General features: G+C 43.7%; 1 protein-coding gene across 1 annotated transcript; it reads left to right on the forward strand.

Annotated features, from left to right (window-relative positions):
• Window positions 1-13,813: 13,813 nt before the first annotated feature.
• On the forward strand, window positions 13,814-15,613 carry LOC123430721 (UPF0481 protein At3g47200-like). The gene has a single exon (XM_045114566.1). The coding sequence runs from the start codon at window positions 13,983-13,985 to the stop codon at window positions 15,477-15,479; it is 1,497 nt and encodes a 498-aa protein (XP_044970501.1). The 5' UTR covers window positions 13,814-13,982; the 3' UTR covers window positions 15,480-15,613.
• Window positions 15,614-21,880: the final 6,267 nt, after the last annotated feature.

Consider the following 21,880-nt stretch of genomic DNA (forward strand, 5'->3'; position numbering starts at 1 on the left):
TGTCAGAGGTACGGTGGCGATGACAGGCGAGGCACACAATGATGCAGAAGGGGAAGAGGATGGAGAGCACCTGACTGAGTGAGTGAGGAGGCAGAGGAACCGAAAATAGATGCGGGCATGACGAGTCACCACATGCGAAGCATAACATAGCTGTGGCGCGGGGGCTACCACTGCCCACCACCGTAAATTTTAATAAAATTTGGGCGTGTTGACACGGTTTGCTAATCTATTACTGTGGCAAGCTACTCTAGCCACCCGCCACAGGTAAGGGAGAACCGGTGGCAGGTGGCACTCACCTACCCGCCACTGCAGTGTTGATCCAGTGGGCTATTTTAGAAGAGTCTATGTTTGATAGGCACATACTACCACACGTCACTGGTATGACATTAGCTGTGACCTGGTATGACATTAGCTGTGACGGGTGGACTCCGACACATGCCACAACTCTTTCTGAATAATAGCAGTGGTGGGTGACCCACATCGCCCTCCACTTATTAGGGTTCATTTATAAGCCCTTTTCCAGTAGTGCCTCTTGACTGTGTGGAACGGAGGGAGCTCCTCCGTCTCCCGTTTCATTGGGGTGAGCAACGAGCGGGAGTTCGACGCCCCGGAGGAGCTGCTTGCGCCAGAAAAGAGTCGCACACGTGGGGTCTTATTCCTCTGTCTTGTGGCGAAGGAGCGACGGCGACGGCTCAAGTCCGTGGTTTGTGTACCGTAGGGCGGAGCGCTTCCGTGCCGCATCGGCTATGATGCAGCGCCTCCGCTCGGGGGTGTCGTCGCTACACTGGCCGAAGCTCCACATCCCGCGGATAGGTGGGTGGGGTGGCGGATTTGGCCAATGATAGAGAGAGAAATAGAGGTGGGGAATGGAGAATCATGGAGGCGGAGGGATCGGGTTTTGACCTGTATTGTCCTAACAGACTCGGATATATACCGCGCGGGGTGTGTGTTTGCATGCCACTGTAAACTGTTTATTGGTCGACCCAAATATACGGGGTCTGATCTGACCAAAAAATTGGATCAAACCCGTATTCTCATCGGAATTTTATAGGCCACGAACTTTTACGGGTGTGCTAGAGCTGCTCTAAGTAGGTCCCTTCTTGTACGCTTATCACGGAGAACTGAGAGCAGCCTGCTTCCTCCCTAGTTGCAGAGTTATCTAAATCACCAAAAAATGCTACAATTACCATGCTAGAAGCTCGAAGAAGAGGTGGTTGAGTGCACAACTCAAGTATAACAAGTGAGAGCCAACATACATACAACTAGGGATGAAGAGCGGTGTACGATCCGCCCTACTTTCAGTTTAAAACAAGAAAAATCTGTTTTAATTGGATGAAAGTGCATTAGAGTAATTTGTACTAGCTAGACGCTTTTGCGGGAGTTCGTGGGACGGCACTCTACACCCCTACATACAACCCGATGATGATGAGGCTGGATTTAGGACTCGTCCAAGCAGTGAGAATCCAGTTTCACATTTCTAGCTTCTTGATATCATTCTTTGGTATGAGAAAGATAAAGCGTAAATAAACTTACCTAAAACACATTGTCAGGTAAAAATCAAACTCATTGATGCATTAATGTATATCAAGGGATATTAGCTGGTCTGCACCTACTTCATAAAAATATATACTGGAATTTCAATAGGTAGGTTTGTTTCGAATTGTCAAAGAACAGATTAACTTAATGGGGTCGAATCTTGTGTTATAGTACACAGTACGATGAGAATGTAATAACTGGCAGCCAGGAAAATAAGTAAATAACCCACCCTCATGCTCCACCTGAATCCCAAAAAGTACATAAATGCAAACTCATCTATGCAAGCACCCACGCGCGCGCGCACACACACCAGGGCCGGGCCTGGTAAATCTAAGAACCCGTGCTAAACAAAAAAATGGGTCCTCATTTTACAAATAAATAAATTAATGAGCAATTATAATGCATATATATATTACAAAATTTTTATAACGTATATAATACAATTTTTTAAGTAACAATTGGATATATAAAAAAGACATACCTAACCGACTACCGGTTGCTATTTATTTAAACATACTTATTCTTTTAGTATATTTTGAAATGAATTCTTCAATGATATCTATGTAACCAATCGTCTTCAACACTTCACTATCAAGTGTTATTGTGACCAAATCATTGAGTTTTTATTGCGTCATAGTAGTACGTATATAGGACTTCAATAGCTATATTTAGACATTTTTTCTATCGATGAAATTGTCACATGCATGATCAATAGAACTCTATGCAATACTTGCATTGGTAATTAGACAGCCCGTTTAGCTCACCTAGTTTTGTGTCCTGTCCAGTAAAACCGCTACACTTTGATCTTTAGTTGAGGAGGTAAGAACCAATCTTTAACGAAGTAACGATCCCTATCAATAATTAATTAGAAAATTATGAATTAGAAGTAGGAACCAAAGTTAATCAAAAAAGTACTCGCTAAGCACCTGAAGGCTGGAGTCGGTCACCGATCAATACAACAAGACGACATCGAGTCGTTGACGAGTCTGAAATTTAAGAGAGGATGCGAGGAAGGCAACCGCGACAGCGGCCTATCGCCCTGTCGGCCTGAAACCGAATTTCAACCGATCTAATGACCAGGACGAGGCGACGAGACGTTTTCCTTCCTCTAGCAACGATCGAGAGTTTGCCCTACCGGTTGGGGACTGCCGCGATCGAGAGACGAGAGCCTCTGATACGTCTCCGTCGTATCTATAATTTGTGATTGTTTCATGCCAATATTGTACAACTTTCATATACTTTTGGCAATTTATTATATTATTTTTGGGACTAACATATTGATCGAGTGCCCAGTGTCAGTTCCTGTTTGTTGCATGTTTTTTTGTTTCGTAGAAAGTCCATATCAAACAAAGTCCAAACGGGTTAAAAACCTACGGAGATTTTTTTGGAATATATGTGAATTTTGGTTAGTGGAATCAACAGAAGGTGGTGCCCGAGGGGCCCACAAGCAGGAGGGGCGCGACCTGGGGGGTAGGGCGTGCGAGGCTGGCTTGTGGCCACCCCGTGAGGCGGTTGGTTCCCTACTTTCGCCGCAATAAATATAATATCTGGATAAAAACTGTGTTAAAATTTCAGCCCAATCAGAGTTATGGATCTTCGGGAATATAAGAAACGATGAAAGGCTAGAATCTGGAACGCAGAAAAAGGCAGAAACAGAAAGAAACAGAGAGAGAGATCCAATCTCGGAGGGGCTCTCGGCCCTCCACCGCCATGGAGGCCATGGACCAGAGGGGAAACCTTCCTCCCATCTAGGGGAAGGACAAGGAAGAAGAAGAAGAAGAAGAAGAAGAAGAAGAAGAAGAAGAAGAAGTAGGGGGGCTCTCTCCCGGTGGCACCGAAACGCCATCGGGGCCATCATCGTGACGTCGATCTACACCAACAACTTCTTCGCCGTCATCACCAACTCTCTCCCCCTCTATGCAGCGGTGCAACACCCCTTCTCCCCGTTGTAATCTCTACTTAAACATGGTGCTCAACGCTATATATTATTTCCCAATGATGTATGACTATCCTATGATGTTTGAGTAGATTCGTTTTGTCCTATGGATTGATTGATGATCAGGATTGGTTTGAGTTGCATGTTTTATTATTGGTGCTGTCCTATGGTGCTCTCCGTGTCGCGCAAGCATGAGGGATCCCCGCTGTAGGGTGTTGCAATGTGTTCATGATTTGACTATGGTGGGTTGCTTGAGTGAGAGAAGCATAAACCCGAGTAGGTGGGTTGTTGCATATGGGAGTAAAGAGGACTTGATACCTTATAATGCTATGGTTTGGTTTTACCTTAATGATCTTTAGTAGTTGCGGATGCTTGTTAGAGTTCCAATCATAAATGCATATGATCCAAGTAGAGAAAGTATGTTAGCTTATGCCTCTCCCTCATATAAAATTGCAACAATGATTAGCGGTCTAGTTATCGATCGCCTAGGGACAAATAACCTTCCTGTAACAAAAGGATCTCTATTAAGACCAACTTAGTTGTTTCTTTACCTTAGCAGCCCTTAGTTTTTATTTATGTGTTCTTTATTTTCTTACAAACCTACCCTATCACCTACAAAGTACTTCTAGTTTCATACTTGTTCTAGGTAAATCGAACGTTAAGCTTGCGTAGAGTTGTATTGATGGTAGATAGAACTTGAAGGAATATTTCTTCTACCTTTAGCTCCTCGTTAGGTTCGACAGTCTTACTTATCAAGAAAGGCTACAATTGATCTTCTATACTTGTGGGTTATCAGCCCCTTGCGAGGCGATTTTCGATGGCCCGATTCGATTCCTATAGCGAACTAGCAATCCTGTTGCATGTGGCGATCCTGTAGCGAACCATTAGACCAAGTACAGTGCTTGATCCCTGTAGTGATCCTGATCCCCAATCCCGTTTCAGTGCTGGATGGTGGCCTCGTCGTCTTCCTTCCAGCCCACCCGAGCGCCCGGGGGTCGAGTAGCTTTAGTTTTTTTTTTCAATACTAGACTTGTATAAAAAACAATTAGGCCCCCTCAGAATTTAGGATCCTGTATGGGCCATACATTTGGCATCACTATGAGCCCGGTCCTGACACACACACACAAACATGGGATAATCTGTACGCGCAACGCTCAACTACTCCCTCCGTTCCTAAACATAAGTCTTTTTAGAGGTTTCACTAGTGGACTACATACGGATGTATATAGACATACTTTAGAGTATAGATTCTCTCATTTTGCTCCATATGTAGACCCCTAGTGAAATCTCTTAAAAGACTTATATTTAGGAACGGAGGGAGTACGTATCAGCGACAATAGCAAATCCGCTCACCATGGCTTGGATGTACTCCTCAAAGGACCTGTGGTACTCGTTGCAGAGCTGCTGTGATTATATCGCACTGCGCAACAAAAGAGACAAACAATGTGGTGGGGGTGGGGGAGAAACTTTAGAACATGGAGGGAGGTGGGGAGGAAGGCGACTTACATCTAGAGCATCATCCATTCCCCGAGATCGACCATCCATTCCTCGAAGCCGAACTCTGGCTCTGGCTTGCCCTCGAGGATGTCGATCCCTTGTGAATGATGTAGCTCCATCTAGTCCCTCTAGAACGATCATCTTGCTATCGCGCTTGCCCTGCCATTGCCGCCGTAGCCGTCAGTCGTAAACCCTAGAAGGGGCTATGTTCTGTTGCGTCCGTCGCCGCGTGGGTTTGTGTCGTTTGGGGAGAGAGATAGACGGGGGGACGAAAGACGAGACAACCAACTTACGAGGAGGAATTCTCGCACACCGGCATCGAAGACATTTCAACTTTGTTCCATCAATAGAAAAAGACGTTTCGACTGGAGGATGATTCGATTCCACTTGCGTAGGCTGAGAAAGAGGAGCCAAAGTGAGGGGCCTAGTGCACGGGAGGGATCAACAGTTGGCTGCAAATTAGAGTCAGACGTGGTCAATCAAACTGATGTGGAGCCATGATGATGTGGGTACTGTACATGTTGAGAGAACTGCTAGTAGTGGAGGTTAATTTCTTAAGAATGTAAGATATGTTTGTCCAAAAAATGGTAAAACTATGCCTATAGGACATAAATATAGCATGCAAGATAACAAAAATTAGAGTCACACTTAGATTGTATCACTTGCCGCCATATATTTGGTTCTTTACGTATGAACAATTAAGTTGGCGCCATTGCTATATTTATATTGCTAATGGAAGGGTTATATTGCTAGATTCATGAGAGTTATAAGCATATGTTTTTAAAGTAAAGTAATAACTTAACTGCCCAACAATTTTTGTTGAGGTCTATCCCGTAGAGGTAGTCAAAATGGATCAGTGGTCGATTTCTAGGTACCATCATACCCTCCCCCCTAAACAATAAAATATATTGACACGGGGAGGAACATATTTATAATTAAAATGATACATAAAACATTTTTTTTACTTGACTATACTTTTGAACTTAGAACACTAACATAAATAGAGTAATTTTTTCAAAAGCCAATTTCTTCGTGGAAGGCAGGATGAGAGGGTCTACAATCCATGGAAACCCCTATTTCGATCAATGGGGAAGAAGAGAAAGTAAGTAAGTTAGTAATGAATGAATTTATATGGAATATAAACATTTCCCCACGAAGGGGAGGCGCTATAGTATCGGATCTTCCCCTAACCCAACCCGGGAACGAACCCGAGGGTACCGCGACATGAGGAATGTATGCGTCACTTTAAACTTCCATTTTTTTTTGCAAAAAGCAACTCCCTAGGATTATGATGTTTTTCATGGGGTTGTTGCTTGTTTGGTTTTATTTATGCTTAACAATGGTTCATTGAAAAGAAAAAGGGTACCCTAAGTTGCGATTGGGAAAGCTCTAGTTTGATTGTCTCTTTTCTTCTAGGAAAAGGAGCTGCCTTGCATTTCTCAAGTCTTCCCGTGAACCTGAATCGTTAGCTTGGAAGGCTAGGAGTTATAGCCAATGTTGGTTGATTATTTTTAACGTCTCTAATTCAAAACTAAGAATCACGTGGGCGGATTGGTTGTTTTTTTGGTTGATAGAGTGAATGCATCACGGGGGCTTGCACCTGTACCCTTTCAAGGGCCTTGCACACATGATAATTGATACGTCCCAAATGTATCTACTTTACCAAACACTTTTGCTCTTATTTTGGACTTTAATTTATACAATTTGAATGAAACTAACACGGACTGACGTTATTTTTAGCAGAACTGCCATTGTATTGTTTTTGTGCGGAAATAAAAGTTCTAGGAATCAGACAAAACTTTTTATGTTTTTTTTCCAGAATATATAAAAATAATGGAGCGAAGACCCACCAGAGGGGGCCACCTATTGGTGCCAAGCCAACATGGCGCATCCACCCCCTGGGCGTGCCCTAATGGCTTTTGGGGCCACCTCATGGCTCCTCCGACCCTAAATCCAGTCCTATAAATACCTAATTCCCGAGAAAAAATAGGAAACAAATTTTCATCGCGTTTTACGAGATGGAGCCTATGTTACCTCCTGTTCTTCCTCGGGAGGGCTGATCCGGAGTATGTTTGGGACTCCCAAGAGGGGGATTCGTCGTCATCATCATCATCGTCATCATCAACCCTTCTCCATCAATACCATCATGATGCTCACCATCGAGAATGAGTAATTCGTTTGTAGGCTTGCTAGACGGTGATGGGATTGGATGAGTTTGATCATGTAATCGAGTTACTTTGATAGGGCTTAATCCGTAGTATCCACTATGTTCCGAGATTGATGTTGCTATGCCTTTACTATGCTTAATACTTGTCACTAGGGCCCGAGTGCCAGGATTTCAGATCTGAACCTATTATGTTTGGTCTGAATATGAAAGTTTTTAGATCCTATCTTGCAAGTTTTATGCACCTATCACGTGTCAGGATCCGCATACCCCAAGGTGATAATAATTGGGATTCTTTCTGCTGATTGCCGTAGTTTGAGGAGTTCATGTATTCACAATGTGTTAAGGCTTTGTTCTAGCTCTCTATTAAAAGGAGGCCTTAATATCCCTTAGTTTCCTTATGGACCCCGCTCCACGGGAGGGTAGAACAAAAAATATCATGCAAGTTCTTATCAGAAACACGTATGACTATATACGGAATACATGCCTACGTTACATTGATAAAATGGAGCTCGTTCTGCGTTGCTCTAGTGTGTAACCATTACATGATGAATGCCATCTAAATCATTATCCATCATCGGTCCACGTGCCTACGCTTTTCATATATTGAATCTTGCTAAGTTACCATTGCTATTGCTATGGTTACAATTACCACAAAACTGATGCTTTTGATGTTACCATTCCCATTATTATTTTTACCGTGCTACTAATTTTTTTGTTGCAGCGAGATATCCTAGGTGTGGTTGAATTGACAGCTCAACTGCTAAGACCAATACATATCCTTTGGCTCACCTTGTGTGAAATCAATAAATTAGGGTGTAATACTACCTGTGAAGACTGTTGTGATCCCCTATACTTGTGGGTTATCAATGAAGCACAAAAGTGGAATCCCAACCATGTTCAAAAAGGTAGTGCACATTCCATTTGTATTACCTTCCAATACAACCACCTGCTATTATGAAATCCCGCTCAGTTATTAAGTTGTCGGGAAACTAGTTTAGTATTTCATGGAGATGTTGTTGTGTGTAGGTGGGATGTGTGTATCATGTGGATAAGGGGACTGACGAGTGATATATGTGTGCTCATCACACTGTTGTCTAAACAGGATAATCTCATAATTTTTGAGGAAATTACTCTCATATTGTCATTATTGACTAATGAATGTTAGAGACCATGAAATCCTTTATTTAACGTGTTTTTGCATGAAAAAGTAAAGATGTAAGGAAATCACCACACACATGGAAACATGAAGTTTGGTTGAGGAGAGAAGGCAATTGGAGGTGCACCCAAGCCAATAGAGAACACATGATCATACCGCCTGCTCTCATCTTCAATAGGTCCACCCGACCGACTTCGATAAAGGGGTCGACACCTAATTCTCAACAGGGAGAGAACCATTCAAGAAATGGAAAACCAAAACCATCTTCCAACCCTATCAGCCGGCATTTCCATCCCATCTCCGTACCACCGCCACCATCATCATTGCAACCATCCATCTCCAGGTTAGTCATACTTGTAATCGATGTATCACATCTGTCAACTATTGTAAGACACATTATGAATCGGTTATTCATCTTTATGTCATATTTAATGGGTTCATCTTGCGATTTGATTACCAAGTAATTCATTAAGACAATCGGTTGAGGCAGGGCCTTGCAACCAGATGTATTTGTTCAAGGGATCGTTGGATCGACTTTGTATATTTGACGTTATTTCTATGTGTCCGATTGAAATGGAACGTATCTTCTATTGCTTTTGTTCTAAGGCCTTGCAGATACACATGATCCCGTAGACCGATCAAGGTGAAAGTAAAGAGCGAACATGACGTGGAACACTATCCCAAACAACACTGAGAGAAGGGGTTACTATAGTAGCTGAAAGCTATTCCTTGGGGACAAATGATGTGCAGTCATTAAACGCCTAATGCTTTTCTATGAATGATTATTCTTAATAACCGAGGTAACCCAACGTGATGGTGAGGCCATCATTTGGATAACTGATTCTTGATGCACGCCGCAGACCGGTCAAGTCATACTTTGGACACATCCGCCACATCTTCGCATCGCAAGTACATCATAGCGGTTGTTTTTGAGAGCACCACTTAATATTGTTAAGACCCCAGGCACAAATATAAGCTCGTGATATTAATACCTCATACCCACGCCTACTTTTAATACTAGTGTTTGCACCCAAAAGGTTGGTAAAGGTCCAGTATAAAAACTAGAATTTAATTTGTTAGCAATATCTTGTGAGAGCCTTTGATATAGTGCACATCCGCACATCCTCTCGTGTGTTTGATAAGTCAGGGCCACTCCTTGGAGGAAAATGCATAGAAACCTTTGCTATCTAAACCGGATCTTGATGGGCATCGCGGACCTCTTCCAAAAGACTTCACCTTGATCTTTCCCAGTTGTCATACACATGTGTGTGATAAAAAAGGTAATGATCGAGTCTTGTGGGTAAAGTGTGCAATCTTTCGAGATGGTCAAGACAATCCATTAGGCAGGCCTCCGGTTATGAAAAGTTATGAGCAACTAGACTTGGAATCGTTGGAGGGGGGGGGGGGTCTTATCTTCTTGTTTTCAATAAAAAGGGTGAAGTGGGTAAACAGCCCGGGTAAACGTATGACCCCTAGTGGGTGTACGGTAAACTATGATACCCCCATTTAGAGCAAGTACAATAAGGTGAAATAAATAGACAATAAGGATTATAATATTATATCCTTGCTTAGTTGGAGGAGAGAGAGGATGAGTGAGAAGAGAAGCAAATTCTTAGTGAGTAGCTAGCTGCAACACGAGACCCAAGACACTTTATGAGATTGTAAGATGGACCAACTACTACGAAAGTGCCTTTCTGCTCCCGAGCTCATTTGAGCTTGGGAGCAGATACTCCACGTCCAAACTACTACTAAAATAGTACACATCTAAAAGTTACTATTGTATATGCCGGCTATTAGATTTACTCTATATGACACGACAACTCCCTATAGCCGACTGTTGACTGTATTATTAACCATGCTCAGTGAACCTTACAAATAGAACCTAGGGAGGGACAACATAAGTCCAATACATAACTGGGTTGCAAGTGAAATCAACTGCCAATTTTTTCCATACATCCCACGAGGATGGAAATATCACTAGGAAAAAAAATATGCAGTGCAGTACTACCGTTCAACGGGGGAGGGCCCCTCTGAAATTTATCGAAGGTAAAAAGGACCATGAGACACCGGAATTTACTCGTAACAGGAGTTGAATTCTGGTCAATTAGGACACAATATTGAGTCCTTACAACTAGTTTACAACTTAGAGGGTGTTTGGATCCAAAAAACTAAAACTAGTTTGACTAAAACTAGTCTCTTTAAAAGGCTAAAGTTCCAAGCATCCCTGACTAAAGAGAGGCTAAAACTAGTCTTGAAGCTAAAATCTTTTAGTCAGGGGTACCCCTACAAAAATGTGCATTAGTCCTATCTCTCCTCATTTAACTCCTCATGCAAGTTCTGGATTGGTGGGTTTAGAGGATAATAAATGCTCATTAACTTAATTTTAGTCTCTTTAGTACTTGGATCCAAGCATGGATGAGGCTAGCAAGTTTTAGTCTCATTACTTTTAGTCATGAGACTAAAACGTATCCAAGCACCCTCTTAGTTCTCTCCCTTGTCTTGCAACGCTCGAACCTCTTCCTAGTTAGCCAAAGTCGGTGCTACTTTGACAACATATTTCTAATCACTTATGTAACATTGCCTCCCGTCTGCAGCCTAGAATTAAAGAAGGTGTCACAATGCCCTGCAAGGGTCTCCGCGCCATTGTAGGTATTCATTAAGTGAATTTTGTAAGCACAAAACGTCCCATGGTCACCTGGACCTTTCTCAAGCATTGATACACTCGAAAGCAACGAGTGTGCATGAATCTTTTATTCTTAAATAGCTACAACCCACTAGCTAATTTACCTCTTCATACAAGAATTCCGCATCATCAAATCATGCATGGAGTCATAAGTTATTTTTTCATTAATCTCTTCATGCAAAACATACCACCTCATGGATTTATTTTTCCAAGGAATTAAGTCATGTAAGAGAGGTTTATATTTATTTTTGCATTAATTTAGTCTTCTAGCACTAATCCATGCATTTATTAACAAGGTTTCCATCGCAACACGCGGGACATCGTCTAGTTGTCTGTAGTTATCGGTTCCATAATAAAATAACTTGAGTTATTGAGGATTTCTCATGATATAGGTATGAGTTTAGTTATAAAGACTATTGTACATTACACATAATAAAAAACATGACTATCCTCAAAAGCAATGAAATGCGCGTGAATTGTGTTTAGTTATTGGTTCCAAAATAATATAGCCCGTACTTTCGGATACAACCATGTGAATGACATTGCAAAGGTTTTAGATAAAAGGGGCAAGCAACACTTGACTTTAAATTAGTAAACCCAACATATGGCAAATTGTCTTACAAAGGAGTAGAACCAAGTAGAATAAGACTGAGCTAGATACAAAATATTCACAAGCTCAAAATGTAGCATCAGGTAGCTTTCGATTGTGGCGTGGATGGCCTTGATCTTGCGGAGAGGTTCACATGCAGCTTCAGAGTCCTTCCTCTTCCCTAGAGGTCTCTATTACTGAAAAGAGAGACCTTTTAAGATGGTTTATCGTTGAGGGAACCCGGTCCTTGACAGCTTGCCAGATGAAGGCATATCTTGAGAGAAACCCGAGAAGCCCAAATGGCCTTGACATAGTGGATGTGAGTGATGTGTATGAGTTTAGAATAGATTGATTTGACTAAAAAGGAACCCTAGAAGGCCATGGACCAAGACATCTCATCTTTCTTGGCCGAGAGCTCCACCTGGCCGAGGACTTGCAATGCGTTTCAGGAAGCTTGTTATTCATCAGATAGATTATGCAAGAAAGTTGTGCAGGTTTGTCCATTTGATAGAGCATCCTCAACATTATTATTTGGATCCGACACAATAACAATAAGATCTAGGAACGAGTCATAAAGCGGCGAGTTGTTGATACAGTTGGAGAGCCAAAACTTGGTGTCAACCCCATTGCTTTTACCAAGAACTTGGCTCCCAAGTTAAAAAGTTCTTTGTGTGTTTTAAGAATTTAACATTGTTCCAAAACTGGGAGCCCTTGGCAGATCAACTGAAGAAGGACGAGATAGGAAAGTATTGCACTTAAGAATTTGAGCTCAAAGGCTGCCCTCTTTCTGAGAGATTTTTTTGAAATCCATTTGGTGATCAAAACTAGATTCATGATTCTCGAATTAGTTATGCCCAAACCACCTTGTGACTTCAGTTTACACAGATCCTCCCACCGGATCATGTGGTATTTACGTTTAGCGGCATCCGCTTCCCAGAAGAACCTTGAACTTTATCAAATTTCACATGAAACCCCTTTCACGAAGAATAAAAAGGGCAAGAGCGTACGTAGGGATCACAGATACTCCTCCCGTTTCGAAATATAAATCTTTTTAAAGATTTTACTAAAGACTACATATAAAACAAACTAAGTGAATCTATACTTTAAAGTATATTATATACATCCGTATATAGTTTGTATTTAAGAAAAAGGAAGAATAGCTCTCTATATATACTGCATAGTAATTTTTTTAAAAGGACTTATATTTAGAGACGAGGGTGTAGATAGGCATGCCTTAGTGAGTAAGCCTGGCCCTCGAGGACATGACCCTTGCTGGCTAGGGTCGACACATTTTTTTGACCTTATAGACCGTCGGATCCCAATCCGACGTGAGAAGCGCTTTGTCAGAGCAAGGGAGACTTAATCATCATGAACAAGTTGAGAGGTTCCAACAGGCTGTGTTGCACGTTGAAGAAGTTGAAAAGATTCCTCTGTTAGGCAGGCACGCATATATATTATGGTTGCGTGGTTGATGAGACATGCATGTGAATGCCGGCTGCGTGTTTTGTCCCGATCGATCATGTCTCTAGCATTGGCGTCTGTCCGGGCCATTATTCCCTTTTTTTACATTTATATACGGTTGCATTAACCTTGAACGAGTAAGAGCATCTTCATTAGCTTATCTATATGGACATCTATATTCGTTTTTCACTATATGAGTTCAACTCAGACGTCCAACAGCTTGTCTATATGGTCATCCAAACATCAACATCCTCTAAATTGATCTCGATAATGCCGATGGCTGGAGAATATGAAGGCGTCTGTCATGGTCCAGGCCTGCAGCCATGAAGGCATCTGCCAGAGACCTGCAACCATGATTTTTCCCTTTCCCCAACGATGGTCCATCTGTCATGGTTTCTGTATATAGACGTTCTGATGCAAAACTGAACGTGTATACGAGGAATTTTTTTAAACCATTATCTATATAGAGGTGTTCTTCGATACACGCCCCTCCAAAACGTACAAAGGAGAACGTATATCTATCTCATATTATACACTACAGTCCGTCGTACGTACGTATGCAATACGAGATGGGTATACGTATGGCTGACTATAATATATAATAATGTATAATATGAGGTGGGTATACGTTTCTTCTTCTATGTTTTGGGGGTGTACCGAAGCAAAAGTATCTATATAGGCATCCAAATATGAACATGCTATTGAAATGCTCTAAGACAAAAAAAAAACACGCACGCACGCCTATAAAGAGGAGCGACATCCTCGCAGAGGACAAAGGATGTAGCTTCTGTTCTCAACTCCTGTCTTCTCTTTTCAGTCTCCGCTAGGACATTTGTACATGTTTCTCCTTTGAAACCAGCAGTCTTAGTTTTTGTTGTTAGCAATAGCATTCATTTAAGGTTTTCTTTTTCTCCTTTCCAAAAGAGGTTTAAACCCCCAGTCTGTTAGTTTTTTAACATGCAGATGCAGGTAGCTTACGATTACGATTATGAGCTGGCCGTGGCTGATTATTGGGAGGGGAGGCCGACCATGGAGCCAAATGTATGGGTTCCTGCCCTCCCTTTGCAGATGACCGTTGCTGCTCCTGCTAGCAACACTGATCTGGTGGTGAGCTCTACTGGACAGCAGCAGCTGGTTCAGGAGAGTACTGATGATCAGCACGCGGTTGAAGTTGAACTAGTGTGCAAGGAAGTAACACGGTCACTCAAGCATACGGTTGACAAGATGGCAATGAAGATGCACCTGTTCCCGCCAAACATGGAAGATCTGGCCTCGTACGCGGCCCCCAAGCTGGTCTCCATCGGCCCTTACCACTACGGTGAGGGCGCCCTCCAGCAGATGGAGAGCGTCAAGCATGCGGCCGCCGTCCACTTCATCGACAACACGGGCCTCTCCATGCAGGAGGTCTATGGGGCGGTCTGCGCGGTCGCAGATGAGGCCCGCGGGCACTACGAGGAGGACAAGATGCGAACTCCCAGCGACGATGATTTCAAGCATATGCTCTTGTTTGATGGGTGTTTCCTGCTGCAGTATATGGTGTTTTGGTGCACAAGAAGCAAGGATGATGGCGGGGCCACCGCAAGAGTTGATCCGTCGTTGCGTAGTATTTTCAGCTCCAACGACAGCCGCATCTTTTGTGACGTGGTGCTTCTTGAGAACCAGCTCCCTTGGGTGGTGGTTGACACGCTCAAAAGGTTAATGCGCCCGCCCCCGCGAATGGAGGTGTTCTTTGGACGCGTGAGAATAACCAAGCTGCACACCCGCCAAGAGCTTAGTTTTGTTCCTGATACACTAGCTGCCTACACACCGCCTCATCTCCTTGGCCTCCTACGATACAACATTGTAGGAAATGCTCAAGTGCCCAACCCCGGCGATTTATCTGACAAGTTGATGGAAGTATCATGGTCTGTCGGCGTCACTGAACTTGCAGAGATTGGCATTGAGGTCACACCCAACGATATTAGAGACGACCTAAAGAAGATGTACATCCACAGAGGGTGCTGCACCGGCGAGCTCAGGTTGGCGTCTGTCTCGCTAGACGATGCAACCGCAACCTTCCTCGTCAACATGGCGGTCTTCGAGATGTGCACGACCCCTGATTTTCGTCGTGATGATCATGAAAAGTCTACTGTCTGCTCTTATCTCTGGCTCCTGGGCATGGTCACGGACAGCGTGAATGATGTGGAGGCGCTGCGAAACAAGCATATCCTGGAAGGAGGAGCAGGGCTCACCAACGAGGACGTGCTCAAGTTGTTCACCGGAGTCGAGAAGCACCTGCGGGCCGGGAAACGCTATTACAAGACCATTGTAGGCATTGCAAACTACAGGTACGATAGGCGGTGGTGGATCATGTTTTACAGGTTCGGTTATCGGAACCGCGCAACCATCATCACGGTGGTCACCGCCATTGTTGGAGCTGTGGGTTTGCTTGCGACGCTCAAGTCTTTCCTGTAGTTAAGCTAGCGGCACTTCCTGTCTTCTTGCCATGCATGGCCAACGTCGTGTTGTATCTTTTACGTGTCCTTTGCTTGCTACAATGAATCAGTTCCCTGTATATGATCCAGCTATTGCCATTTGCTGCTGAAAATTCTTGGTCATTGTATTACACTAGCTAAGGTCAGTGAGTTTGTGCTTATATAGTTCTTTCTGTTGAAGCCCTCTACCAGCCTTAATAGAACAGCAACAACTTTGATGTAGATGTACTCCTACTAGCTAGTACTCCCTCCGTCCCAAAATATAAAGTTCGGACTTTGGAGGGAGCACTATATGGTTAGCCGTAAGCGTAACTGCCTCATGGGTGAGAGCTACGCGTACGTAGCTGGCACCACCACCGACCATGTGCCAACTTGCGATACATCAGGGGCGCCAAAGCATAGATGATGTCGTAATTACGCTAATCGGCAGGGCACAGATAGGCGCGCGCCCGAGTCTCTGCTGGCATAGTTGAGCCAAGAGCCCAAGACCACTGTTCGTTGCAGTTGAACAAGTGAACTACACCGACAGACACTCGATCAATCCGCACATGACAATACCAATTCTGTACGTATGGATGATGGAGAGATGGTTTCAACAGAGCCAGAGCAACACGATCTCTAACTTTGTCAATTCCTCGGTGCTCGCTGATGACAGAATTTGGTGGAAACCTATAATCCACGGCAGCTTTTGCTCAGGTGGTCATTTAATCACCAACATCGATAACCATCACACTTGTAGGCTACAAGGAGGTCGTGCCGCACGATCCGTCGGGTGTAGAACCCAGCTAGCCTGCATGACCAATGAACACCTGCCCCGTCCCACGAACTAGCGTGGGTCCCCTGTGAGAGAATCACCACCCCAAAAACCTCCCCTAACCCCTCTTCCATCGCCCACCTCTCGATCGGCTGCTTCCCCTCCCTCCCTCCCTCCTCTTGTTTCTCAAGTTTCCATTGCAACCACACCAAAAACATCGCGTGATCTAGATGAAAAAGAAATGTCAACGAATTCATCAAGGTATAAGTAATTGCATGAATCCGCCCTTCTCCTCTTCCTGCACCTTATAAATTTTCCAACAAATCTTACCCAAATGTGTGATTCAAAATTGCCATGACTGTCATGTTGGGAAACGTAGCATGGAAAACAAAATTTTTCCTATACACACGAAGACCTATCATGGTGATGATCATCTACGAGAGGGAGATCGGATCCACATACCCTTGTAGATCGCTAAGCAGGAAGCGTTAAGAAATGCGGTTGATGTAGTGGAACGTCTTCGCGATCCAAATCGCCGCCTTCCCACGACCCGTCCCGATCTAGCGCCGAACGGACGACACCTCCGCGTTCAGCACACGTACAACTCGATGACGATCTCCGCTTTCTTGATCCATCAAGAGAGGCGAAGAGGTAGCTGAATTCTCCGGCAGCACGACGGCGTGACGGTGATGATGGTGGAGCTACTCCGGCAAGGCTTCGCCGTGCCGTACCGAACTAGCTACGGGGTGTCATGAAGTAGTGGAGGGAGAGAGAGGGCTGCACAAAGGCTTGAGGTGCAAAAACCCTCTCAAACCTCCAATATATATAGGAGGAAAAAGGGGGAGGGTGGCTTGCCTCCTACTCCAAGGAGGAGGAGTCCGCCGAGCCAAGAGGGAGGAGTCCTCCTCCAATTCGGTTTGGTGGAAGGACTCCTTGCCATCTTGTCCACCTCCTTCCTTCTTTTTTTCTTCTTTTCCTTCTTTATTTTTGCCTTGGCCGAAATAGGCTTATTGGGCTGGCCTCACCGGCCCACTAAGGGCTTGTGCGCCACCCATGGGTCTATTAGGTCCTCCCCCGAGTGGGTGGCCCCTCCTAGTAAAACCTCAGAACCCATCCGTCACTCTCGGTACTTTACCGGTAATACCTGAAATTTTTCCGGAAGCCAAATGCAATATTCCTATATATCAATCTTCATTTACGGACCATTCCGGATACACTTGTGACGTCCGGGATCTTATCCGTCACTCCGAACAACATTCGGTTATCAACAACAATAATTCAAGTATACCGAAAACGTCACCGAACCTTAAGTGTGCAGACCCCGCGGGTTCGAGATGTTGAAAATATGCCCTAGAGGCAATAATAAATTGGTTATTATTATATTCCTTGTTCATAATAATCGTTTATTATCCATGCTAGAATTGTATTGATTGGAAACTCAAATACATGTGTGGACAGATAAACAACACACTGTCCCTAGTGAGCCTCTAGTTGACTAGCTCGTTGATCAAAGATTGTCAAGGTTTCTTGGCCATAGGCAAGTGTTGTCACTTGATAACGGGACCACATCATTAGGCGAATGATGTGATGGACAAGACCCAAAACTATGAACGTAGCATATGATCGTGTCAGTTTATTGCTACTGTTTTCTGCATGTCAATGTATCTGTTCCTATGACCATGAGATCATGCAACTCCCGGACACCGAAGCAATACCTTGTGGGTTATCAAACGTCGCAACGTAACTGGTTGACTATAAAGGTGCTCTACAGGTATCTCCAAAGGTGTCTGTTGGGTTGGCATGGATCAAGACTGGGATTTGTCACTCCGTGTGATATTTCATAAATAATGCAGCAACTGCTAACATAATTCCAACAGCCTTTTAGCATCCCTACGAGTGAGAAAGTCTCATCATAGTCAACTCTTTGAACTTGTCGGAAACATCTTTGCGATAAGTCGAGCTTTTCTTAATGGTGACTTTTCACCATCATCGTCTGTCTTCCTTTTAAAGATCCATATGTACTTAATAGTCTTACAATCATCAAGTAGTTCTTCCAAAGTCTATACTTTGTTTTCATACAGAGATCCTCTCTCGGATTTCATGGCCTCCAGCCATTTGCCAGAATCCGGGCCCATCATCGCTTCTCCATAGCTCGTAGATTCATTGTTGTTCAACAACATGACCTCCAAGACAGTGTTACCGTACTACTCTGTAGCAGTACGCGACCTTGTCGACCTACGAGGTTTGTAGTAACTTGATCCGAAGCTTAATGATCACTATCATCAGTTTCCACTTCAATTGGCGTAGGCGCCACATGAACAACTTCGTGTGCCCTGCTACACACTGGTTGAAGTGACAGTTCAATAACCTCATCAAGTTCCACTACCCTCCCACTCAATTCTTTTGAGAGAAACCTTTTCTCGAGAAAGGACCCGTTTCTAGAAACAAACACTTTGCTTCCGGATCTGAGATAGGAGATGTACCCAACTGTTTTGCATATCCTATGAAGTTGCATTTATCCGCTTTGGGTTCGAGCTTATCAGACTGAAACTTTTTCATATAAGCATCGTAGCCCCAAACTTTCAAGAATCGACATCTTAGGTTTCTCCAAACCATAGTTCATACGGTGTCATCCCAACGGAATTACGTGGTGCCCTATTTAAAGTGAATGCGGTTGTCTCTAATGCCTAACCCAAAACGATAGTGGTATTTCGATAAGAGACATCATAGTATGCGCTATATCCAATAGGGCGCGGCTATGGCGTTCAGACACACCATCACACTATGGTGTTCTAGTTGGCATGAATTGCGACACAATTTCCACATTGTCTTAACTGCGTACCAAAACTCGCAACTCAGATATTCATCTCTATGATCATATCGTAGATAGTTTATCCTCTTGTCACGACGATCTTCAGTTTGAAATAGCTTTGAACTTTTCAATATTTCAGACTTGTGATTCATCAAGTAAATACTCCTGTATCTACTCAAATTGTCAGTGAAGTAAGAACATAACGATATCCACTGCGTGCGTGAGCACTCATTGGACTGCGCACATAAAAAATGTATTACTTCCAACAAGTTACTTTCTTGTTCCATCTCACTGGAAAACGAGGCCTTCAGTCATCTTGCCCATGTGGTATGATTTGCATGTCTCAAGTGATTCAAAATCAAGTGAGTCCAAACGATCCATCTGCATGGAGTTTCTTCATGCGTTTATACCAATAGGTATGGTTTGCTTGTCTCAAACTTTTGAAAAATGAGTGAGTACAAAGATCCATCAGCATGGAGCTTCTCCATGCATTTTATACCAACATGACTCAAGTGGCAGTGCCACAAATAAGTGGTACTATCATTACTATTTTGTATCTTTTGGCATCAATATTATGAACATGTGTAGCACTATGATCGAGATTCAATAAACCATTGAAGGTAATTATTCAAGCAAATAGAATAACCATTATTCTCTTGAAATGAATAATCGTATTGCAATAAACACGATCCAATCATGTTTATGCTCAACGCAAACACCAAATAACAATTATTTAGGTTTAACACCAATCCTGATGGTAGAGGGAGCGTGCGATGTTTGATCAAATCAACCTTAGAATTACTTCCAACACACATCGTCACCTCACCCTTGCTAGTATCCTTTCAATCCGTAGCTATAACTTCGAGTTACTAACACTTAGCAACTGAACTGATATCTAATACCCTGGTGCTACTAGGAATACTAGTAAGGTACACATCAATATCAGGTATATCCGATATACTTTTGTCGACTTTGCCAACCTTCTCATCTACCAAGTATCTAGGGTAGCTCCACCTCAGTGACCGTTTCCCTCATAACAGAAGCACTTAGTCTCGGGTTTGGGTTCAACCCTGAGTTTCTTCACTAGAGCAACAACTGTTTTGCTGTTTCATAAAGTATCCCTTCTTACCCTTGCCCTTTCTTGAAACTAGTGGTTTTACTAACCATCAACAATTGATGCTCCTACTTGATTTCTACTTTCATAGTGTCAAACATTGCGAATAGCTCAAGGATCATCATATGTATCCTTGATATGTTATAGTTCATCACGGAGCTCTAGTAGCTTGGTGGCAGTGACTTTGGAGAACCATCAATGATTGATATATAGGAAGTCATGTTTTGATCACCGGAAAAGTTTCGGGCTCATCGGTAGTGTACCGGGAGTGCTAGGAGGGGTGCCGGGGACCATCGGGAGGGGTGTCACGCCCCAAGGGGCCTCATGGGCTGTGGGAAGAGATAAACCAACCCCTAGTGGGATGGAATAAGTTCCCACTAAGGCCCATAAGGTTTGAGAAAAAAACAAGGTGGAAAGAGTTTCCAAGTGGGAAGGAGGAATCCTACTGCAAATAGGATTGGAGTAGGACTCCTCCTCCTCTGCCTTGCACAAGGGAAGATAAGGCTGCCCTAGGGCGCAGCCCTCTCCCTCCTCTCCTCCTATATATACTAAGGGTTTTGAGGGTTTTTAGACAACAGAAAAGAACCACGTGCTGCCTACTCTCTCTAGATCTGTTTATCCTCTAGTTTCAGTCGTGCTTAGGCGAAGCCCTGCTGGAATAACATCACCACCACCACCACCACGCCGCCGTGCTGGAGAACTCATCTACCTCTCCGCCCCTCTTGCTGGATCAAGAAGGTGGAGATCGTCATCGAGCTGTACGTGTGGTGAACGCGGAGGTGCCGTCCGTTCGGCACTAGATCGGGAAGGATCATGATGAAGATCGCGGGACGGATCGTGATGAAGATCGCGGGACGAACCGTGATGAGATCGCGGGACGGATCATGATGAGATCGCGGGACGGATCGTGATGATATCGTGGGACGGATCGTGATGATATCGTGGGACTACGACGATTTGAATCGCGGAAACGTTCCACTACATCAACCGCGTTATATACGCTTCCGCTTAGCGAGCTACAGGGGTATGTAGATTCACTCTCCCCTCTCGTAGATGATCATAACCATGGATAGGTATTGCGTGTGCGTAGGAATTTTTTTGTTTCCCATGCTACGTTCCCAAACACGAGAACTATGCAGACATGACCTAAGACACTCTCCGGTCAATATCCAATAGCGGGACCTGGACGTCCATCTTGGATCCTACATATTTTACGATAATGTTATTAGTTGAACCTCTATGTTAAGGATTCACACAATCCCGTATATCATTCGCTTTGTCCTTCGATATGTTACTTGCCCGAGATTCAATCATCGGTATCGACATTTCAATCTCGTTACCGACAAGTCTCTTTACTCGTTCCGTAACACAAGATCCCGTGGCTAACTCTTTAGTCACATTGCTTGCAAGGTTTGTTTGTGATGTTGTATTACCAAGTGGGCCCCGAGATACCTCTCCTTCACATGGAGTGACAAATCTCAATCTTGATCCATGCTAACTAAATGGATACCTTCGGAGATACCTGTAGAGCACCTTTATAGTCACCCAGTAATGTTGCGACGTTTGATACACACAAGGCATTCCTCTGGTGTCGGTGAGTTACATGATCTCATGGTCATAGGAATGTATACTTGACATGCAGAAAACAATAGCAACAAAATGACACGATCATATGCTACATTTATAGTTTGGGTCTTGTCC

The sequence above is a fragment of the Hordeum vulgare genome, chromosome 2H (genome assembly GCF_904849725.1).
Source record: "Hordeum vulgare subsp. vulgare chromosome 2H, MorexV3_pseudomolecules_assembly, whole genome shotgun sequence".
NCBI lineage: Eukaryota > Viridiplantae > Streptophyta > Magnoliopsida > Poales > Poaceae > Hordeum > Hordeum vulgare.

What these genes read in the sequence shown, in the direction of transcription:
- LOC123430721 (XM_045114566.1), top strand. Translation starts at nt 13,983, where the DNA reads ATGCAGATGCAGGTAGCTTACGATTACGATTATGAGCTGGCCGTGGCT.